At 48.5% G+C, this 17,042-nt stretch overlaps 7 protein-coding genes across 7 annotated transcripts; 4 read left to right on the top strand and 3 right to left on the bottom strand.

The window, feature by feature from the left end:
• Window positions 1-203: 203 nt before the first annotated feature.
• Window positions 204-1,612, bottom strand: FVEG_04390 (hypothetical protein; the record flags this gene model as incomplete). Its single annotated transcript, XM_018892178.1, has 4 exons — window positions 204-517; window positions 566-1,022; window positions 1,072-1,479; window positions 1,526-1,612. The coding sequence occupies 4 exons, from the start codon at window positions 1,610-1,612 to the stop codon at window positions 204-206; spliced, it is 1,266 nt and encodes a 421-aa protein (XP_018748826.1).
• A 685-nt stretch (window positions 1,613-2,297) lies between these two features.
• Window positions 2,298-3,943, top strand: FVEG_04389 (hypothetical protein; the record flags this gene model as incomplete). Its single annotated transcript, XM_018892177.1, has 4 exons — window positions 2,298-2,326; window positions 2,475-2,840; window positions 2,893-3,121; window positions 3,167-3,943. The coding sequence occupies 4 exons, from the start codon at window positions 2,298-2,300 to the stop codon at window positions 3,941-3,943; spliced, it is 1,401 nt and encodes a 466-aa protein (XP_018748825.1).
• A 320-nt stretch (window positions 3,944-4,263) lies between these two features.
• Window positions 4,264-6,102, bottom strand: FVEG_04388 (hypothetical protein; the record flags this gene model as incomplete). Its single annotated transcript, XM_018892176.1, has 1 exon — window positions 4,264-6,102. The coding sequence occupies one exon, from the start codon at window positions 6,100-6,102 to the stop codon at window positions 4,264-4,266; it is 1,839 nt and encodes a 612-aa protein (XP_018748824.1).
• Window positions 6,103-7,581: 1,479 nt separating this feature from the next.
• On the top strand, window positions 7,582-8,620 carry FVEG_04387 (hypothetical protein). The gene is made up of 4 exons (XM_018892175.1): window positions 7,582-7,944; window positions 8,004-8,160; window positions 8,216-8,454; window positions 8,504-8,620. The coding sequence occupies exons 1-4, from the start codon at window positions 7,628-7,630 to the stop codon at window positions 8,574-8,576; spliced, it is 786 nt and encodes a 261-aa protein (XP_018748823.1). The 5' UTR covers window positions 7,582-7,627; the 3' UTR covers window positions 8,577-8,620.
• Window positions 8,621-9,653: 1,033 nt separating this feature from the next.
• On the top strand, window positions 9,654-10,775 carry FVEG_15470 (hypothetical protein; the record flags this gene model as incomplete). The annotated part of the gene is made up of 1 exon (XM_018904596.1): window positions 9,654-10,775. One exon carries the CDS (start codon window positions 9,654-9,656, stop codon window positions 10,773-10,775), a length of 1,122 nt encoding a protein of 373 aa, XP_018748822.1.
• A 766-nt stretch (window positions 10,776-11,541) lies between these two features.
• Window positions 11,542-14,121, top strand: FVEG_15469 (hypothetical protein; the record flags this gene model as incomplete). Its single annotated transcript, XM_018904595.1, has 4 exons — window positions 11,542-11,846; window positions 11,900-12,530; window positions 12,581-13,269; window positions 13,329-14,121. 4 exons carry the CDS (start codon window positions 11,542-11,544, stop codon window positions 14,119-14,121), a joined length of 2,418 nt encoding a protein of 805 aa, XP_018748821.1.
• Window positions 14,122-14,218: 97 nt separating this feature from the next.
• On the bottom strand, window positions 14,219-15,990 carry FVEG_04385 (hypothetical protein; the record flags this gene model as incomplete). Its single annotated transcript, XM_018892174.1, has 4 exons — window positions 14,219-14,864; window positions 14,913-15,375; window positions 15,427-15,636; window positions 15,685-15,990. 4 exons carry the CDS (start codon window positions 15,988-15,990, stop codon window positions 14,341-14,343), a joined length of 1,503 nt encoding a protein of 500 aa, XP_018748820.1. The 3' UTR covers window positions 14,219-14,340.
• Between the last annotated feature and the right edge of the window lie 1,052 nt (window positions 15,991-17,042).

Below are 17,042 nucleotides of genomic sequence, written 5' to 3'. Positions count from 1 at the left end.
TACGGATTACTTGAAGGCCAGATGGGAAATACAGGTGGGATTACAGATATTCTTCTCCAACCCAGCTTCGGTGTCATTAGTCCCTAAGGCGTGAGAGTCTTGCAGGGGCATATCTTCACTATTCCAAGCTCGTAGACATTAGCCAAAAGCCGCAGCAATACTTATCATTAATGAAGTGTTTAAATTGTAGGAAAAACGATGGACTATGCCGCACGTGCCAAAACATTCTCCGCCTCTTCCATGACATCCCAAGCATAAAAGAAGTCCCGAATCGGCTTCGTAAAGTTCATCGCTTCAGGAGGAAAGATGCCTTCTCCCCAGATATCTTCAGCTCGCTTTCGTAGCACACTGGATATTCCGGGTTGCGCATCAGAAAGCAGTTGAGTAACATGGATGCGACGCTTCAAAATATCATTGTATAAGCTAAGACGTTCCTCGACCTTTTCTGGGTTCTGCATGTCTTTGAAGAGAACCTCTAGCGCTGCTGCTTCTTCAATCGCAAGAACTGCGCCTTGTGCTATGCTTCTTGTTAGTATTGCCCTCCTAAAAGGGTACTGAAACATACCATGAGTTGGCTGGATTGGATGTGCAGCATCACCAATTATCACCGCTCTCCCGCGAGTATACGTCTCAAGTGGCTCCCTTCGAAACAGCTTATGAACAGAAACACTCGTCGACAAGCTAAACAGCTTAGCCACAAGCGGATTAAACCCCCCGACCATGGCAGTGATGTCTTGAACACTTGTGTCAGTGTTCCAATCAACCGCATGCTCATTCTCCGCTTTAGTATTGTGACGAAACGCAACGTTGAGCATCTTTCCATCGCGGCAGGGATACGTGACGAGGAATGTTGCTGTAGATAGGTCGAAGGGGACCCAGAAACCTGGATCTTGGTTCTTGAAGATGGCTTCGAGGTCGGGGTTTTTGTTTATTTCGGAGAAGGGGATTAGACAGCGATAGAATGAGTAGCCGATATCTTCGAGAGAGACGTCCTTTTGGGAGATTTGGTCGATGAGTTTAGTCTGAAAGGAAGATTAGCCAACATTACAACGCGATTCATACTGAACTTACTCGAACGCCGTCAGCAACAATAATAAGATCTTTCTCAAAAATCTCCCCGTTGTCCAACACAATCTTGGCTTTCTCACAATCAAGGCTCGTAACAGAATGTCCATTATGAATCACCACCGGGGGACCTGGATACCGTTCATCACTCGACAAAGCCATTTCTTTCAGCGCAGTATGAAGATCTACTCGATGAAAGAACATGAATGTTGCACCGTAGTCATCTTCAACCTGACTAAAGTTCTCGACGACAAGATCCTCAAGGGTCTGCGGATGTACCATACGCATTTGCTTATTTTGCACACCGCGCGCCGTCTTGGGATCAAAACCGAAGTGTTGAAGGACGCGCATTCCATTTGGGGTGATGGTGATGGCGGCGCCGATTTCGTCTTTGAAGTTGGATCTCTCAAAGACCTGCAAAATGTCAGTCGAGCACAATTGCTAGATATTGGTTTAGTACCTCAGCTTGGGCGCCAGTTCGTCGAAGAGCAATAGCGGCGCTCAGGCCACCGATGCCGGCGCCAATGATTCCAACCTTCAAGACCATTTTTGCTTAAGTCAACGATAATTCAAGTGTTGCTGACGGGCTTGCGGCAGTGGCACAGTGTCTTATTATCAAGTTGGTACGCCTTACAGATCAGCAGCGTAAGCCCCCGCCTGCGGAAGGCCGATGCCGAGATCAGGCGCTTAGATAACGGATCAGATCCTATAGGTACCATCGCCTAGATTTTCTCGATCCTTCGGAGAGGTCAAAGAGCAGCAGAGCAGTTCTAGATGAATACTGACATACGCCCCGCTTCCTGGACCTAACAGTCTTTGTGGAGGACCCTGGCCTTCATTTTCTGTCATCGCTTCGACAGATGAGGGCTAGAGCTGATCTGCACTTGTTGATCGGCAATGACGCAATGTGTAATACGCTGGACGCGCTATACGCTCGTTAGTGAAGCGCAAGGACACTAATTCCCCGTCTGCAGCGCTCCATAAGTCCCTTGTTGGCAACCGAGCCACTTTGACCTACGTTGGCTCTACCATATCGTACTCAAAACTCCAATCTCTATCGCAGATGACAGAGGAAAGAGGGGAATCCCATTCAGTCTTACTAAAAGTATATCGTGAAAGCAAGTAAGACAGGCTTGCATTAGTTCGTTCTTGGACGAATAAGCAGCTGTCCTGAGATGTCAGCGTAGCGTCTGCTTCCGCGGTGATTGGCTTATTCATCCGTCGTAAGAAACATGCACACGCCATGGCTTCAAGGCATTGGGTAAGCTGGACAAGCTCGAGTTGTCCAGCGGGGCCGTGGCTTAGAAGTCCCCGAGGATATAAATATGACCGCAGCGACCTCCAATATCTTTGCATGCTCATTCCACATAAATGTATCCATCATGACTGCAACGTCTCTGTTTTCGCAGCTCAAGGCTCACCTGGCCAACACGCAAGCCAAAGATCTACTCACCTGATGCAGAAGGCTACGAGCAAGTCGAACAATGTTTTGTTGAAAAACCGGTTCAGACTCTTGGTGTAATCAGACCTCAGAGCAGCGATGAAGTTGCTTTAATAGTGCAGTTCTGCTTGGAGCACGGCGTCGAGTTCAGCGTGCGAGGCGGAGGCCACGACTGCGCCAGTCGAACATTGGTCGACGGGGCGCTTGTGATTGACATGCGAGATATCAAGCACGTTGTCATTTCTGAAGACAAGAAAAGCGCAAGAGTCGGCGGAGGTATTCTTAGTGGTGATTTGGCCAGGACCTTGGTGAAAGAAGGCTTGAGTACGCCTACGTGAGTAGCTGGAACCAACTTGACAAGTTGTGATACTGATCAAAGAATCCAGTGGTACTGTCGCGAGTGTAGGATATACTGGATGGGCGACTCTCGGAGGCTACGGTCCGCTGACATCGCATCATGGTCTGGGTGTCGATCAGATCATTGGAGCAAATATCATCAATGCTCGTGGAGAAGTCCAGGATGCTACTGAAGAACTGCTTGTCGGCATTCGAGGTGGCGGCGGCTCACTCGGTGTAATCGTTGAGCTTACTATCAAAGTCTACCCGATCAATAAGGTACATCCTTTCCCCATCCCAAAAGGCGACAACTCACATGTTTAGATCCTCTCGTCTATGATCATCTACGACTCAACCGACCTAGCCTCAGCTCTAAACTCCTACACCCAGCACTACGAAAAGCTTCTCGCATCAGGCCAGCTCCCTGTGTATCTACAACTGCAACCGATGATCGCCCAAATGCCAGGTCAACCCGTCAGTCTCATGGTCATCGCGACATGGCACGGCCAAGACAAAGACCAAGGCCGAACTTGGATAAAGAACATAGCTGGAGCAGCAACTTGCGTAATGGAGAATACACAGGAGATTACACTTGCGGAAATGCTTGAGAATAATGAGAAGTTGGTCACCTGGCCTTCGTACGGCCGAGTCTACACTCTCAACTGTAAGACTCTGACCAAGAAGGCGATTGACATCCTAGCAAAGCACTGCGTCAATGCACCAGGCGGAAGTCTGATCTTCTCATATCATACGCTCCTCTCAGCACAAGAGCCTGAACAAATGTCAGTTTTTGGCAGCAGAGCTCGTCATCATATGTTTGAGATCTACGCCATTCTTGCAGATAAAGATATCGCAGAGGAGCGGGTCCAGTGGGCTGCTAAGGTCAAGGCTGAGCTTCAGGCAGAAGATGCGGATAATATCCTGGAGGGGTCGTATATATCGCTTGGTTCTCATGAGGACGCTGATGTCAAGAAGATCTATGGGAAGCATTATGAGACACTGGCGGCTTTGAAGAGGAAGTATGATCCTGAGAATGTGTTTAAGCATAGCGTTCCGAGACTGATGCTTGCTGAAGAGGGGGATGAGATTGTTGAGGCCTGAGTCTAGCGATGGAGATGGGATATTCTGTACTTGTGTGCTTACAACTGATAGAGAGACCTCGGTATATATCATAATAAGAGTCCACCCAGTCTGATCATTCTTTGGACTAACTGGTGGTGGTTCGATGTATTGCTGGTACTACTAAAACTGTTCCAATGTTTCAAGAAGTTTACTAATACAGGCGAGAATTATGTTCTTCTAGGCCCTAAGCTCTCGGCCTATCTTATCGACATTGTGATAGTTTCTAAAGAATTGATCTGAAATTTCCTAAGGTTCAGGATATGTAAGAGAGCCTGGCGAAACAGAGATCTTGCTTCACACTACATATAGCTTCGGAACCACTCCACCTCTCTAGCAATGAGATCAATACGAGCTGGGATGTTCCTAACACCATGGCCCTCCTCAGGGTACGTGAGAAGAACCGATGGAACACCCTGCTCGATCAGACCGTGGTGAAACTCAACAGCCTGGCCAGGGGGAGTATTCTTGTCCAATGCTCCACAAACCAGCATCGTCGGCGTCTTGGCCATGCGGACGTAGTGAATCGGTGAGCGAGATAGATACTTTCCGCCAAAGTCGTGCACGTCATCAGCCAGGAAGTCTTTGCAGAACCGTGCGAGGTTGCTTGTGAAGTGCTCGCTGACCCAGTCTGTCACGGGACTCGTGGGTATGGCTGCCTTGAAGCGATCCGTCTGGGTGATTAGCCAGGCTGTCATGAAACCACCGTAGCTACCTCCATATATTCCAAGTTGACTAGGATCTGCCAGGCCGCTGTCCACTAGGTAGTCGATGCCGCTCAGGTAATCTAGAGTATCAGCGCCGCCCATGTCGCCATAGACCGCCTTGGCAAAGGACTGCCCACGGCCCCACGAGCCTCTTGGATTAGGCTCAAATACAGCGAATCCTGCATCCAGAAATACCTGCAGCTGCATATCCAGGCCTAAATATCTGGGTCTCCAGCCAAACACTGGTCCTCCGTGAATGTGCATGATGGTAGGGAATGGTCCTTGGGTAGGTGGGTGGACGTAGTAGCCGTAGATCTCTAAACCGTCTGGAGCCTTCCATTTTACAGTCTGTGCTTGACCTAGCCTTCTGACTCTTTCCTGCAGCTCAGGGATAGAGAATGCTCTGATAGTTCGGACGCCAAGTGAAGAAGCCATCACTAATGTCGGAGGTGTGAACCAGCCTTGCTGTACGAAAGCAACGCGAATTTCACCATCATTATACCCAGAAACCTGAGAGATGCCTTCTCCAACGACACTGAGTTCCTCACTACTCCAAAGCTCTTCAATCAGGTTTGTCGACCGCTTATAAGCGAAGACTACATCTCGCCCGTCACGCAAGCCAGAGGCAACAAGTTCATTATCTCCTACCCAAGAAATGGCACCCACATTGACGCCGCCAGTGTCAATCTGGGATACTTGACCCGTCGAAACATGGAGGATGTGAAGATCGCCCGTCAAGATGGCTCTGTCACTAGCGACCCCCACGGCAAATGCCACAAACGCACCACTGTAAGAAGTCGTGAGCCAGTCCATCGGGAGCTCTGAGCCAAACACATGCTTCACAGCTTCTGTGTGTAGAGAAATCTCACAGAGTGAAGCGTGATACCAATGCTCCTCTCCCGGAAGATCAGAGCACAACGCCAGGATGGCGGTATCAGATAGCCAAACAGCTTGCCAGATGTTGATTGTCGCTGAGGTGACTTGCTTTGACATGCCTGTTGCTAGGCTGTGCACCCAAGCTGTGCGATATGCCCCAGCCGTTGGCGTCGCTTCTATCGTAGGCATCCAACTACACTCGGAGTCGATCGTTCCGGAACCCTGTGACGCCCGCCCTCCATCCACGCCAGCCAGGTCAGCTTCCAAACCGGCCACGACCAAAAGGATTTTCGCGCCGTCAATCGACCAAGATAACTGTTCCACATTCCCAGGAATCTTGTTTGACGACTTGATGTTCTTGGAAGCTAGGTCGAGGACCTGCAGCTGGCTCAAACCATCAACTTGGGACAGAAAGGCAATGGTCGTACCGTCAGGCGTCCAGCATGGTTGAGAGTCTGCACCACTCTGGTTACCAAAAGTAGTTATGCTTCCGTCGTTGACGTTGATTACAGCCAGTCTGGTTGACCCGCGGCCTTTGAGATCCTCGTAAACAGTCATGATGCCTGCGACATTCTTTCCGTCTGGAGAACAGGCCACATCCCCGAACTTAACAGGGGTGTCTTTTGAAGGTTGTAAATGTTCTTGGTGTCTTTTCCATATATCTTTGTGTATGGATGATGTCGTGATGTCCCTCGTGGTCACCAGCGCGGGCAAGTCTGCCGTTTTCGTTGTGGTGGCCATGGTCCAGATTGATACGACGGTGAGCGGGATAAGCTTTTGCAAAAAGTCTGATGATGTTTAGGAGGATCACCGGATTGCTTTCATATCGCTGACCGACTTAATTTAATAGGCTGCAACATGTGAAATCGAGCTTGACGCGGGGTTTGGACCAGCTCGTGTTCTGCTTACGCTTACGTTCCCCGCCTTGGAACTGTAGGTGGGATGATGAATCCCAGAAGCAAGGCATTAGATAATGACATGGAGATGACGACATGTATATACCTTGCACTGGGATTGGAGCGCAGGTTGATGCGGTCATGATGAATAACCAGGTGAGGGTCATATGGGACTGGCATCGGCGAAATTGTAGGTGTAAGAAGAAGGAGTAGGTGTTTGTTGATCAAGATATATTTCAGGATAAAAGCAGAGTTACTGGGTAGTAGTATATATACAGAGAAATTTAAAGATCTATATAATGAAACCTCTTGTTATCCTGATTATAACTCACGCGTCCTGCTAGCTAATATCTGGAGTATGCCCTTTATCTCGTATAGGCACTTATGTGTTTAGCACTCTTGATATAAGTTTTGGTTAAATTTCCACGTAATATCTGTCAGCAACAGAGAAATAACAGCAACGAATAGCACAGGCCATTTGAGCGTGTCGAAGGTCTACTAAACGGGCTACGAGTGCTCGACAGAGGTCTCTGAGAGAAAGCATCGGCGACCGGCGGGCTGCGGTCCTTTTAGCAGGATTTTGCCGGGTACCACGGGCTGCATTTCCTCAACGAGTTAGCTCGGATTCGCATGGGTTCCAAATCGAATAGACAACTACACCATAGAAGGAAGCCCACTTCAATGACCAAACAAAACCATGCAAGCGTTAGAAAGAGTATACAGGGTATATTCTTCTAAAATCCTTAAGAGATTTCCTTTATTTTTGTTAAGATCTAAATTTGAGCTCTTTGCAAGTCACAATGTTAATGTTTACGTAACGTACTAAAAAGCTGCATTGCCAACAACTTCGTTTGACCTGGCGGGGAATTTTTATAGAGATGCATGCTCTTGGCGATGGCGATATGCTTGGCAACTCGATAAAGCTCATAAACACAAATAGTGAGCAAACTGTAGTTGTTTTCGAAGCTCACCCTTAGCTTCTATTGGTCTGGATGTTAGAAACTAAGACGTAATATTTTTCTTCGCTCCGGAGATCCACTGCATCCACTGCCTCCACTAAAAAGAGAAACAAGCTTTGACAGGATCCCCTTTCTTACTTTAAATTTTATCTCTACCGCGCTCTTTAAATCTCTTTGTTTTTCTTAATAACAGAATTTCAGTCTCTTTATCTGACAAATCAGCCAAAAATGGCATCCTCAGGAACAGAAGTGGGCCGATCGAGTGGAGACAAAGAGGCAGCTTTCTGGTCTGCACAGGAGGATGGTCCTGAGACCAAATCTTATGGCGGCGCAGCTACAGCCCAACAAGAAGCTGCTCGGCAAAAGGATATTGAATTTCGCCAAAGGTTTGGTGATGCTGGTCCCCTCGGTCTCTCGGGGTTTGCCTTCGCGACGTTCTTAACAGCCTTGGTCAACCTCAATGTCCACGGCGTGAGTATTCCAAATATTGTCATTGGACCAGCTCTGGTTTATGGAGGTCTTGCTCAATTACTTTCTGGCATGTGGTGAGGAACTGTTTTCTTAAGATTGCATAATTGCAGGTGGATTCTCATGCTTCGACTAGGGATATCGCCAATGGCAATACAGTCAGCGCCACTATTGCCTGCTCGTATGGCTGTTTCTGGATCTCTTACGCCATTAGTATGATTCCCAGTTTCAACGTTAGGGACGCTTACCCAAGCCTTGCCGACTACAACCACGCCAACGGACTATTTCTTATGGTGCGTCGCTGCTATATTTCCCTACTGAACTACTCCCCAAACTCACATTCCGTAGGGATTCTTCATCTTCTCAGTGGCGATAACTCTGTGCTCCATGAAGTCGAATGTCTTTTCTCTGACGCTTTGCCTTCTTGTCAACTGCACCTGGCTCTTCCTCGGAGTGGCAAACCTCTGGACTGAAGAATCGGGCGCTCCTAATAACGTACTACTCAAGTGCGGCGGCGTGGCTGGCTTGTTGGTTTCTTTCACGGCGTGGTATCTTATGTATGAAGGCTTGGCAAATAGACAGAATAGGTAGGTCTGCCCATGAGTACGTAACGATTGCACTGACACGTAGGCTTAGCTTTGTTCTGCCACCGAATCCTGATCTTCCGTGGAATCCAAGCCGTAGATCCCATGGCTCTCATATTAATTAGCCATTGATTTTAAAATTAGTAAATAAAATAGTAATCAGTTCCGTATATGCGGCAAGGCCCTGGCCTTATCTGGCATTCAGATCCCTTGTGCAGGAAGCTGTAGTGAGAAATGGGTGAAATTTCCAAGTTTATAATCACCGGGCCCGGTGATCCTGCCGGTATAATACTTAACCACCAAGTCGAGAAAATAACACACGCCAAAAGATACAAATGACAGGACCGTATCTCAGTTGGCCCTTACACTACGAATCTAAGCGGCAAGTTTATGTTAGTTTAAATCAACTGCCAATCTCATATAAGCTATACCTACAGTCAAGAGCGATCTCACTGGGCAAAGGAAGGACTCTCAACGCCCTCCCGGGAATCATCGATAGAAATACTGAACAGATTTTTGAATACGGAAAGCCTGCGAAGTGACATGGCCTACGGCAATACCGGACTATCGGATAGTGACCCTGCAAATCATAAAGATCTTAGTTAGCATCAGCACCTAGACATATATAAGTACGACTTGACAGGAAAACCTCCTGTTTGTAAAAACCTAAAAGAAAAAAATAACTTGTCTCAGTGATTTAAAGGCTTAGATATAATTTAATATATTTTATCCTAACTTTAGAGTAGGTTACTTTAATACCCTAGATCAACATTAGAACAGCAAGGTATGTCAACAATAGCAACTGTCGATTACCCTGTAAAGTGAGATCCCAATGAGAAGGAATTGCCCCTGATAAGCTGATATTCGATCGTGCACTCTAATTGGCTCGACGGATTACTTGAGTGGGCTTATGTGGATCTCAAGCCAATGGATAAGGCTCGATTAGCAGAGAGCCGCTTAGTCTTGACCCAAAGCGGAAAGCAGCGCGTTGAGGCTCGGATTCGCATTGATCTGGCGGGGATAGTGTCAGAATTCGTCGAAATAAGCATATGCTCACGAAATCGACTTTGCTGACCTTCGTCATTGACTATAGAGACTGTAGTACATAAGATTCACAGGAGCCTGAAGATGGTCCAGGTAAGGAACAGTAAATCTTTTGCATTCAATTTTATCTTAACTCAAATACGGTCAATTTTTCGACAATGGAACTCTCTAACAAAGCCGCGTACCTTCTCAGCCCCAACAGTCCTCTCATTGAGGTCAAATCTGCACCCGTTCCAGAACTTGGACCAAATGAACTGCTCGTCACAACAGAAGCCGCGGCTATCAACCCAGTCGATGCTGTCAAACAGTCCATGGGCAACATGATGTTTGAGTGGCTCACGTATCCTCTCATTCTCGGTTATGATGTTGCTGGCCAGGTTGTGAAAGCTGGAGCTGATGTTACCCAGTTCAAAGAGGGTGATAAGATCGTGGGATTGGCAGTCGGTATGGATAAGCGCGGACGAAGACCGGATGAGGGTGCTTTCCAACAACTTGTCGTGATCAGAGAGCATTTGGCTATCAAGGTGCCTGATGGTATGAAGAGCGCTGATGCGAGCGTCTTGCCTCTGACTGCTGTCACCGCTGCGTGCGCCTTGTTCCAGAACGATCAACTAGGCCTTCGGATCCCTCAGACCAAGGCAAGTCGCAAACATACTGGCGAGACAGTCCTGATCTGGGGAGCTGGCACCAGCGTTGGGAAGAATGCCGTACAGCTTGCTGTTGCAGCTGGCTACGATGTCATCGCCACGGCGTCACCCAAAAGTTCGGAGACCGTGCGTAGTCTCGGCGCATCTGCAGTATTCGACTACCGCGACTCATCAGTCATAAACGACGTGGTGGCGAGTTTGAAAGACAAAAAGTGTGCAGGTGCCGTAGCCATCGGCCAAGGCTCTCTCGCAAAGTGTATCGACATCATCAAAACGATTCCCGGCGCTGCGAAGAAAGTAGCCCAGGTCACCCTTGATATGCCAGCCTCGCCACCAACGACAAAGTTATCCATGGTTCCATTCGTCGCAAAGTATCTCTGGATGTCTTCAACAAGCAGACTCAAAGTCATGAGTAGCGGAGTCCGAAGCAAGTTTGTTTTTGGGACTGATATCATGGAATGGGATGTCGAGGGAAAGATTGCCTTCTACTTGAGTGAAGCACTAAAGCTTGGGGAGTATACTCTACCTTCAGAAGCTCGCGTTATCGGCACTGGTCTAAAGACAATTTCTGACGGGCTGGATCAAGTACGAAACGAGATGTCTGGGAAGAAGATTGTAGTTGTATTAGAGTGAGGCAGCTCTATTTCTCTTCTGTATCTGCTGGCTCACATGCATGTAATTAGCAACTTGACATATCCTCGCAGCGGGTGTTTTTCGCCGGCTGTTATAGAGAAAAAATTGATTGAGTGAATTAATTCGATTACAGCCCGACAGGTGAAGGGTCGGAGCATCGAGAAAATAGGCTATCATATAGCCTTAACTTGGAGCAATCCTAAACCAAATGGTAGGTTGTATGCCTACGACTTAGTTTCATGAAGGGACTTGTGGGTAGGAAAGACATGATAATATCCACTGAACTCCTTCTTATCCATGAACTTCCCATGGAGTTCGCAGGATAACAATCTTCCAGCTCCAGGACCGGAGTCTCGCCTAGGAAAACCATTGGCTGCGATCACCGTTTCAGGGTCCTTGCATAGGTTATGGGGTTCTCCATCCGCGTCACTCGGCAGATGGGCCTCATGTTACTCTCTGAATGGTCATAGCCTGTGGATCTACCGAGGCTAGATTGCGACCTTCGACATGATGAAGAAATGATCTGCGCTGCAACGCACTGACATTACAGTCGTCTCGGCAGTGGAATTGACCACGCAATGCCTCTTATTATGCTCGACATTCGCTTACCATGATAGCCCGAGAGGCCGACGACCGGAATTCGGCTATTCAGTAACTTCCGTGGTAAAAGCACTTTAATCTGCGGCGATAACATAAGAGCTCTGAAAGCGGCTGCAGGTCTGCACCAACGAGCTTGATCACCACGATTTTTTGCTTAACCTACAGCATGCAGGAAAAGTCTGAGCGGACGGTGATAATTGCGGGGGGAGGTATTTCCGGCCTTTCCCTCGCTAATATGCTAGAGAAGGCCGGCATACCCTACGTTTTGTTGGAATCCTACGACGAGATCGCTCCTCAGGTTGGGGCAAGTATTGGTCTTCAATCCAGCGGGCTTCGAATCCTTGATCAACTTGATTGCGCCGATGAGCTTATGTCATTAGTTGACATTCCACTGAACAATACCTACATACGATACCCCGATGGTTCAGTGAACAGGCATCATAGCAATGTCCAAGATCATTTGATCGAGAGGTAAGTCACAGAATGAGTCCCGAAAAGAAATTTTTCGATTTGACACGCAACAGACACGGTTATCCCACTATCTTCATCGACAGGCAGATGCTGATGCAGGTTCTGTACAACAAGCTCAAGTCAAAAGCCTCAGTACACCCTGGTCAGAAGGTAGTTTCAGTTTTCGAGCTAGATAACGGCATTCAAGTCACGACAGACAAAGGCAAGGTTGTCAAAGGAGATATTCTCGTCGGAGCCGATGGGATCTACAGCAACGTCCGAAAGGAAATGTGGCGCATAGCATCGCCAGGATACTTTCCTTCTGACGAGTGGTCAAGAGTACCGTGCTATTACAAGTGTATCTTTGGCATCTCACGGCCTATTGGGGAGCTTACGCAAGGCAGTCACTACGTCTACAACGACAACTTTTCGTACCTAGTTTTAGTTGGACCTGGGGGGAAGTTTTACTGGTTCCTGTTTATCAAATTGCCTGTTACTTTGTACGGCAATGATATCCCGAGGTATACGAAGGTTGATGAAGAAAGATTAGCGGCAGAGCATGCATCCGATCAGATCACCCCCGATGTCACCTTTGGCCAGTTGTACGAAGCCAGAACTAGCTCTGCTTTGACGCCGCTCCATGAGCATGTATTCGAGAAGTGGCACTACAAACGTATCATCACCATCGGCGATGCTGCTCACAAGGTATTCAGCCTCTCCGAATATCTCTCCTCACACTAATTTCGAGCTTTTAGTTCGAACCTCTAACTGGCCAAGGCGGTAACTCTGCCATTGAGACTGCTGCATCTCTCGTGAATCATTTAACATTGGACGAGTGTTCAGACTGGACCAATACACAAATCGAAGCCGCCTTTTCCGCCGTCCAAGAAGAGCGTTTCCAAAGGGTGCAATGGCTCGTCAATGATGCGCACAAAACGCAGAAAATGCAGGCTATGGAAACACCCCTCTTAGCAACTATTGGTCCGATCTTGGCTCATCTATCAAGCACACAAACTCTACTTCAACTGATCGCTCGCAAAGTCGTTGGCGCAACACGGGTAAATAGCATTCCCGTACCTCAACGACAACACACAATCCCGTTCAATGATGAGCTACCGTCTCAGCCTCTTTCTTGGAGCTGGCTTCCTACAGGCCTAGGAGTACTAAGCCAGGCAGCGTTGTTCCGGCTCGCGTTGCAGATTCTTGGACCATTGGAGATTCCAACTACTTTTGGCGGCGAGCCTGTGGTGAAGCATTACACGGGGCTTGTAACCTTGGATAAGATCTTGGCACACTTGGTGGCTGTTTTTGGAGTCCCTCTTGCTTCCGGGAACGTTGCGGCAAACTTGCAGTGGATTTCTTTCACGCCGATTTTATTGTCGACTACGCTTGACTGGACTTTGGAGAGCTACCGAGTTGGTTCAAAGGGCCTCCTTACTTCTTTGTAAGTCATGGAGCAACAGCAAGTACTCACAGGCAAGAACTGACCAAAGTGTCATTTAGTTCGTCGGTCTTTAGCACCATCTACCAAGTCAAGGCGGTTGGACGCATTGCACCTCTATATCACTTGATTTCAGTGTGCGAGGGTGTTTTCGGAGGCCACACCGCTCCAATGACGGACCGCTGGATTGACAAGGAAGTGGTCGAGTCTTTCGTGCCCGGTATCACCATTGGATACATCATACCCACTGCGCTGATGCTCTGGCCTTTTAAGAACAAGGCAACTTGGCAGAAGTTTACTGGTTTTTGGCAGCCATTCCCCGTTTACGTTGGTCTCATTACTGCCGGTCTATCGACAATTCTACGCGGACCGAGGGCCAAAGACACGCCTCGGTCCAAACCCTCGAAAGAGGATCCAGGCCGCAGAAAGCAAAAGGCCGAGACTGCCTCACTATTGAGGTCTGTATATGTGGCCGGAACCGCCGCTACTGCTCTTGTACATCTCTATACACTTTACTGCGCAGCATCAAGCCCGAATCTCAGCTCTTATGGTGTTTTCGGCAGTATCAGATACTTAGTATCTGGTGCGTCTCCGTCTGATCCATCAGACAGGATCCATGTATTCCTACAGCGCGACATGTTCTTGAATGCTGTTTCTGTTCTTGCCAACAACGTTTACCGAACGCTGGATCTGAGACGCTTAGGCTACATCACTAACAAGGAAGCCTTGGCGACTTCTTTAGCAGTGTTGGTTGCGCAACCTGTGCTTGGACCAGCTGCAACTCATATTGCGTTTCTTGGATGGAGGGAGGAGATGTTTATGAGGATCGATAGACGGATCAGTGCATGCAACTAAACTAGCCAGCCTGCTGTACCTATAACCATTAGGATCATTCACCTCTTAGTATTCACGATTCGGCGCAAGGTTGGCAAGAAGCGGGTGTCTTGAGTTTGCAGCCTCTCATAGCTGAAGTATCTTCGTATTCATATATCATGTACGTGTTCATATCCACTATAGAATCTCCTAACTCATCATCGGACAACAACACTCTTAGTTCTTTCTCTTATGCGTCGATCAAGTAGTGAAGGGGTTGAACTCAACACCGAGACGGTCAGCTTCAGCCTTGAGCTTCTTGTTCTTTCTAGTCAAGTGCCACTTGATGATAGAAGCAAGTGTGATGCCAAGACTGGCAAAGACGATCTGCAAGATCATAGCCATAGTGTATCGAGGTTGATCTCTGTCGGGGAAGAAGTAGGGTGAGATGACATTGCCGAGATGGCCAAAGATGTTGACAATGGCACCACCAGCAGCACGCTTCTCAGGGGTCTGACCAAGAGTTGAGACAGCCCAGGTATACTGCAAGGTATTGGCAGAGAAACAACCAGCGGCATACAAGAAGGTCATGGCGTATCGAACAGCGGCGTTGCCAGTGGCGACGGTGACGATGAACCCGATGACGGAGAATGAGAGGGGGATGATGATGTGAAGGCCTCGATCCTTTCTGCGATCGGAGTCCCATGATACGTAGAAAGTGCAGAGAGTACCAAAGACATAGGGAGGAGCAGTCATGAGAAGGGAGGTGACGTTCTCACCAAAGCCTGTTGATATTAGAAGGGTTCAAGTGATAAATAGAGGATTGAACATACCAAGACCTCGGACAATAGTGGGGAAGAAGTTGTTGAAGCCATATGACGAGGTGATGAAGATGTTCATGAACAAGAACATGTAAAGCTTGAGATCAGTGACAGCAAGCTTGAGTCCATGCATGACAGTCGACTTCTCCGAGAACTCGACCCGATCGTCGAGAATTCGCGCAGCAGCAAGCTTTCGCATATCCTCCGTCATGTATCGCGTAGCACCCCCGGTAGGAGAGTCAGGGTAGTTAGGCAACACGAAGAAGGCGGTGATGGCGAAGAAACCACTGGCAGCACCTTCAATAATGAAGAGCCACTTCCAGCCAGCGAGACCCATGGGGCCATCAAGACCGGCAAAGACGCCGGCGGCGATGAGGCCGGAGAAGGCTTGGGCGAGGACGAGGCCGGAATATAGGAGGGCGACACGGAGGGCAAATTCTCGACGGGTGTACCAGCAGGACATGAGGAAGACGGCCTTGAAGATGTCAGTTGGTTATTGGGTGCGTTGGGATGGGAGGGAACATACACCAGGGAACAGAGGAGCCTCGACGATACCAAGGACGAACTGGACGCCCCAAAGGCCACCAGCGCTGGTGCAAAGCACAGTCAAGGCCGAGATAGCGGACCAAATAAATGCAGCGACAGGCAAAAAGATAGAAGGTCGAACGCGCGTAATCAACATATTAGACGGCAACTGAGCAAGCATGTATCCAACAGTCAAAACCGCCACAGCAGTCTATAAAGTCAGCACCACGCACCACTCCTCACCACTCCCAAAACATACCTGATAATCTCCCTCTCCAAGGTTAAGATCCTGATTAAACGTGTTCAAACGCGCCTGAGCAATGTTTGTTCTGTTCAGGTAATTGAACATGTACAAGATCCAAAGCTGAGGCAGCATCCACATGTCCAGCTTTCTCACAATCTTCTTCTCTAGCTCCGCTACATTCGGCATGCCCAGACGCGCAACATGATTGATGTCGGCGAATGCATCTGTGACTTTCTCCTGTGCGATGGAGGGCGCGTCGTTGAGGTTCGACACGGTCTCTTTGTGGTCATCACCACCAACGGTTGGTTTCTCGTCAGACATGATGAAAGCACCTCAACAAAATTGCACAGAAGGAGGACGAGGACGAGGAGGACGAGGACAGAGAGAAAATTCTGTCTACCGAGCGCCGAAAGTTTGTTGAGACCGCCCTGTTTTTATACCCAGCCCAAAACTTCCTGATCCAAAACTCAGACTCCACAGAACAAGACAAACTCCACTGAAAAGGAAAAACAGGGTGCTGCGTCAAGACTGCGGGGAAGCGATGACGGGGGGGTATCATTTTCTTGTAATAGAAGGTGCTAAGAGGCTTGGCTTGTGTAAACTCTCACGGCCAAGAGAAAAAGCCAAGAGTAAAGCTAAGTTGGTAACGGTTATACTGTGGGGGTGAGTGATGTTACCGTTGACGGAGGACAGGGTAAATTTGGAGTATTTCTCGCGTAAGGAGGCTGAAAAGCGACGGGAATATTCATGATGGAGATATCGCAGCCTCGACTCCTCACGCTGACTTGTAGAGACAATGACTGTGTCCAAGATGTTCACCCAAAGTATTGAGTTGAGGATGGCATGATCATTTCTCAGCTCCTCTTGGCGAGTGATTTTCCCTCCCTTCCCCAGGTCTTGGTCGGCGACCACTTCAACTGCCGACTCTCACACAGCCAAGACTCTTGCATCTGGGGGTTTGTCTGTAAGCGAAATCCCCTCACTCCACTATCAGTCGTTCCGTCTCCGCGCCAACTCGCCTCGCAATAGGGGTTCAGAAATGCCTCTTTTTGTCTTGGCGGCCCACGGGGATAATCCGGGATGCTTAGGAGAAGGTTTTAGAGACCTGGGATTGGGGTCTTGGCTGTAGCCTGGAGAGGAGTCTCATGAATCAGATTCCTTGCTGGAGTAACAGCGCGTGGGGTAGAACTCCACATGACTCGGGGAATCTGAGGGGAATATTAGGTTATTTTTGAGTCGGAGATGCTTAAATCTCGGTGAAGGTACAATAGGCGAAGGAATGCCAAGGTGAAGTCTCGGTGAACTCATGAGACCCGAGGATCAACGATAGGTCGTGCCATATCACAACAATCCGTTAGGTTGAGTACGCGGAT

The sequence above is a fragment of the Fusarium verticillioides genome, chromosome 4 (genome assembly GCF_000149555.1).
Source record: "Fusarium verticillioides 7600 chromosome 4, whole genome shotgun sequence".
In the NCBI taxonomy this organism is placed as follows: Eukaryota; Fungi; Ascomycota; class Sordariomycetes; order Hypocreales; family Nectriaceae; genus Fusarium; species Fusarium verticillioides.
The sequence above is the reverse complement of the archived record's forward strand: the minus strand, read 5'-3'. Positions and strand labels throughout refer to the sequence as shown.